General features: G+C 43.5%; 1 protein-coding gene across 1 annotated transcript; it reads left to right on the forward strand.

The window, feature by feature from the left end:
- Nucleotides 1-915: 915 nt before the first annotated feature.
- Nucleotides 916-3,021, forward strand: LOC131680379 (uncharacterized). The gene has a single exon (XM_058961096.1). The coding sequence runs from the start codon at nucleotides 916-918 to the stop codon at nucleotides 3,019-3,021; it is 2,106 nt and encodes a 701-aa protein (XP_058817079.1).
- The last annotated feature ends 2,396 nt before the right edge of the window (nucleotides 3,022-5,417 follow it).

The following is a 5,417-nucleotide window of genomic DNA, read 5'->3' on the forward strand; positions in this document are numbered from 1 at the left end:
CAAAACCCAAAATGCTCCGTGCGCGACTAGCATATTTTAGACCCTCCAGTCATTAAGTCCTCGGCACGGAACTACACCTTGACTTAGGGTCTCCTACTTTCAGTCGCCTCCTACGACATGGGAGCAGGACTCCAGTGGCTCAATTCTAGGCCGGATACTTCACGGCCTCTGGGCAGGTTCATCTGTACACATCGAAATTTGATAATCGAAACTCAACAAAACTTCACCGAACTACCATCAGCCGAGAGTCTCAGCAAAACCCCCAGCCAACAAAAATTCGGCAAAATTAAGTGGATCATCGGTGAAAAAAAATCGGTGTGTAGAGTGAACGTTCCGCTGCGTAATGCAGCATACTGGGGAGTTCGCCCGACTCTTCCCAGGCTCCGTTCGCCATTGAGAATGTTTTAAACCCCCTCAACAATTTTACCCATAGCACGGGTCGCATGACACTATGGAATTGGGGTTCCCTGTTTCCCACTGAAACAGGTAGTCCGTAGTGTAATTCTTAGCCGGTTGAAACAACCACTACCGACACTACACGGCTTATCTAGGCTGTTCGGTGAAAGAAGCTGACATTGAAGAACAGCTTCCATATTTCGATGGGCGAACAGCCGCAGAAGGAAGGAAGGAAGGAAGGATAACGGGAGGAGAGGGATTTGGGCTAAGCGCTTATTTAAAGGCGGCGCTGGCTCGGCTTGTCAGGGCTGCTTTAGGGCATGTGGTATTTAGGCCTAGAACGTATAGGACCCACTACCTCGTCCTACCACACCCGCAGTCAGCCCCCGCTGCTGGTTCGGGTCGCGAATCACAACTAGTTGCTATCGCGATTAAGCATTATCCACCACCTATGACCCGCCCGGTTGCTTGCAGCTCAGCTTTCCACGTAGCGTTCCTCCACCACCACGGGGCCCGTTGATGAACATCAACATCAAATTGATAAACACAGTCGTAAAGGACAGACTAAATGAAATAGCGGAACAGGAAAATCTGTTACCGAAGCTTTCGTTTGGATTCAGGAAGAACTGCTCGGCCTCTACCTGCGTAAACTACGTAGTCAACCGGGTACACGAGACCAAACTCGAAAGGAAACAAGCTATTGCAGTCTTCCTGGACCTATCAGGAGCCTTCGACTCGGTAGATCTCAGCACGCTTATGGACGTACTGGCCTGCAACGGAATCCCAAACAAGCTGCTGTCATGGCTACGCATTTACCTAAGCAGAAGGAAAATGGTACTGAGAACGGAACAAGGGGAAACAACGGTACTAACGAGTGAAGGACTCCCACAAGGATGCCCGATTTCCCCAACGATGTTCAACCTCTATACAGCACCGCTACACAAAGTGACGGTAGAGGACTGTGAACTAGTCCAGTTCGCAGATGACTTCACCGTGTTGGCCAAAGGCGCAAATCTAGATGAAACAGCGATAAAAATCAACATCTTCCTTGGGAAACTAAGCACGGTACTCAGCGCGATGAACTTCAAACTCAACGTACAAAAAAGTGCAGCAATCGTCTTCTCAAATAAAAACCACGAAAAACTGGAAATCAAAATCGGCCAAGAAACAGTGACGATCAACAACACCCACAAGCTCCTGGGATTCACCTTGGATAGGACACTCACATTCAGGAGGCACATCGAGGAGGTCACAAACCAAGGGACGGCGAAACTCAACATAATTAAGTTGCTAGGTCGAAGGAACAGCAACGCAAGCCCGGACACCCTAGTAAAGATTGGAAACGCCATCATCAGAAGCAAAACGGAGTATGGAGCACAAATCTACGGCGCGGCGGCGACCACGAATCTAAAAAAGATTCAAACATTGCACAACACCTACCTCAGATACGCAATGCGCTTCCTGAGAACGACGCCGATACACGTAATACTGGCGGAAGCTGGCCAAATGCCCGTTAAGGACAGGATCGAAATGCTAACCCTAAAGGGCATACTAAAATCCACCTTTCACGAGAATCAGCTGCAGCCGTTTGTAGAGAAGGCGATAAAGACGGAGGAAGGGAATGGCTCCTTTTTAACAACAGTGGCAGTGAAACACAACGACGTTATCAGCCAACTACACCCAAAGAACCAAAGCGCGACAGGAAGACACAACAAAGTGGATGCAAGCGAGAGAGCAAAAATAGCTATCAAACTCTTCAGGGAACAGAAATGCAAAACGGAATACAATAACCACTTCTGGAAACAAAAATTCCTACAAACTTTGGCGGAAGAATACACGGGATTCCACATACTGTACACGGATGGCTCGAAATCACCACTAGGAACAGCGACAGCAACGTACGATTCGACGGATCAGCCGGTAGAAAGCTTCAAGATCAATCACAATTTCTCCATCACCAACGCGGAATTGCTGGGTATCTTACACGCCGTAAAGATGATCAACAGGAAGGAATACGCAAAAGCCGTGATTATGACTGACTCCTCCGGAGCATGCCAAACCTTACTGAACGACTCCTTGGTGAACGAAAACTACCTGGCAGCGATGACCTGGGAAAAGATAAGAGCATCCGAATACAAGGACATCAGGATACAATGGATCCCCAGCCATCAAGGAATCGCCGGAAATGAAAGAGCAGATACGGAAGCAGCTGCAGCCGGGATGGGAGCCCAAAATTTATTCAACGCACTCACACTCGGAGACACCTTAAAGCTTGCAGAAAAAGAGATTTGGGATGGATGGACCAGGGAATACCAAGAAACCTCCAAGCAAAAAGGAGCCGCACACTTCCAGCTCATGAAAGCACCAGGGAAAAGGATTTGGTGCCACGGCCTGACCCTGACAACAGAACAGAAGAGAATCATAAGCCGAATCCGTTCGGGGCACACTCTCACCAAGGATCGACTGAAACGATGGGGTTGGGAAACCGACGATTTATGCGAAATATGCGAAGAGCAAGAAAACCTCCATCATTTACTCTATGAATGCCCAAAATTTAACAAAGAGTGGAGTTCGACCTACTGGAATACTACGAGCCACTGGGCAAAATTTTGCAGCAAAACATAGAGAGTGACCTCAAACAAATTACACAATTCATCAAATCAACTAAACTGCAAATTTAAACACACCAACCAAAACAAACTACAACAGAAATATAAGGTTGGCTCTTTGGTTGAACCAGGAGCAGCACCCTACCCCTCGCAATACACCCTGCGTCGAGATGGACCGAACACGGTCTTAGACGTCAGATGACAGCACAAACAAAAAAAATGTCAAAATTCATAATATCAAGTGCGAAATGTGTGTGTCGCGAGTGATTTTTTTTTGTCTTTCCGAAATTGTTTGGATTTTCTGGAATCGTTGCGAAGGAGAGTTAAAGGTACCTATTTTTTTAAATTCATGATCTACCTTTTTTCTTTTTATTCTGCAGGTTCCAACGTGGGATTTTTGTTCTCAAGAATATAGAAACAACAAGGGGAAAAAACAACATGTGGCCATTGGCCTTGAACTTCTCTTTGTGAGAATACAAAAGACTGCCTGCAAGAAGGGATTTTTTGAAACTCCGAACGTGTGGGACGAGCCTTCATTGCCCCCACTTATTCATTTTTATATTTATTTCGACAATTGTTGAAAGAAGCGATAATATCACAGGTAAGTATCGTTCCTATCCATAACCCTTCATTATTCTTTCCTAATCTTTTCTTTCGACTTTTAGGTATGGTTGAGATAAGGAGAACCGGTTCAAAGGGAAAATTTTGACAAAAAATAATAACCTTGAACTATTAAAAGAACGACCGGTTCCGGGTGAGTGTTTTTTCTTTACCTAACCCTAAAATCTAAACTAACACACTAACGTAGCCATTAAGTAGCTTTGCTGAATTGTAAAGGTTAGGCAGATTCATGTAAACGAACCTAGTATTAAGCGTTGCGCTAACCCACAAACTTTGCGCTAACCTTCACCATCTTAAAATTTGCAATAATGTTTCTAACTAGCGTTAGAACTTATTGGCACCTTTCCCACTACAGGGATGAATTTTCTCTAATGTTTTTTTGTATCTAATTTCTTTAGGGTTGTACATTGTCACAAAAAGTGAATGTCATAGCTCGATAAGAATTTTGCTTTTCGATTTCTAAAAAATTCTATTTTTTCGGTCGCTCCGAAAATGTAATGTTTATTCTAGCTAGTAATTTCTTCGCAGGTATTTTTTTATTAAAATTTTCTTAATTTGGTCACTCCGAAGAGTTTTCACAGCTCAAATTCGTCTTTTGTTTTCTTGTTTTGATTTGCTAAAGTTTTCCCCGAAGGTATTTTTATTTTAAATTTTCAATTGATTTAATTATTTGTTTACCGCAAAGGGCCACATAGCTGAGAAATTTACGAAATCATTTAGAATTTTTTTAGGAAATTTGCATGAAATATTCCAAGCACATTTCCGTTGCAGTCAGTCAGTTCGTAGCTGTCTCCTAAAACTCTTTTGACTATTGCTTCTGTGTATTTTGGTCCTAGTTTAGCGCAATAGTCTTTTGACTTATCAGAAAGTACAGTGTTCCTTTTCAGCAGTTTCTCATCTTCAGCGTAAGTGGGTGCATTTTTGTTTGACCTCAAATTATAATACTTTGACTGTTTTTGGTATGCATCAGTCAGGCTTTTTCGTACGTCATCGTATAGTTTTCCTAGCTCCTCATTGCTAGGAAGCTCGTGTGGTTGGGTATCCGTGTTCCGCATAGATTCAAAGACTGATCCATTTTGGATCATTCGACGACCGAAAGTAAGGTAAAACGGTGAATATTTCGTTGATTCGTGCACCGACGTGCGAATGGCATTTGCGATTTGTTGTAGATTATCTGACCATGTTTTATGGTTCCCTTTTAGGGTGGCTCTGATTGCGGTAGTAATTACTTTGTTAACCCTCTCAGTGTTATTCACCTAGGGGTGGTACGAAGGAGTCGACCAATGCTTTGCTCCATATTGGTGTAATAGTTTTTTGAATTCTTTTGATGTGAATTTTGAACCATTATCGGTCAGCACCATTTCAGGTACACCAAACAACAAGAACACGTTCTGTTCGAGGAACTGTACCAATAACGCGGTTGTTGCTTGACGAAATGGTTGGATCAATATAAATTTAGTAAATACATCTGTAACCACCAATATGCACGTATTTCTTCCCTTTCCTGATGGTGGAAATGGACCAACATAGTCCAAGGTGATAAATTGCCATGGGTGATTGCAGAATTTCTTCTGTGATCCCATCGGCGGTGTTGGATTAACGTTGATTCCTTTGGCTGTCTTACACTTCAAGCAATTGTTACAGAAATCTTTCGTTTCTGCTGCCATCTTTGGCCAAAAAAACTTGTTTGTGTTTTATCGTAACCTAAGTGAGCTGGTTCATGATCGGCCCGGATTAGTTCTGTTCGTTCCAACATTGGGGGATAGTATTTCCATTCGAACCGTTTGTCGA

The sequence above is a fragment of the Topomyia yanbarensis genome, chromosome 2 (genome assembly GCF_030247195.1).
Source record: "Topomyia yanbarensis strain Yona2022 chromosome 2, ASM3024719v1, whole genome shotgun sequence".
Lineage (NCBI taxonomy): Eukaryota > Metazoa > Arthropoda > Insecta > Diptera > Culicidae > Topomyia > Topomyia yanbarensis.

Bases quoted from the DNA above. Each gene is read 5' to 3' on its own strand.
- LOC131680379 (XM_058961096.1), top strand. From the start codon at position 916: ATGAACATCAACATCAAATTGATAAACACAGTCGTAAAGGACAGACTA.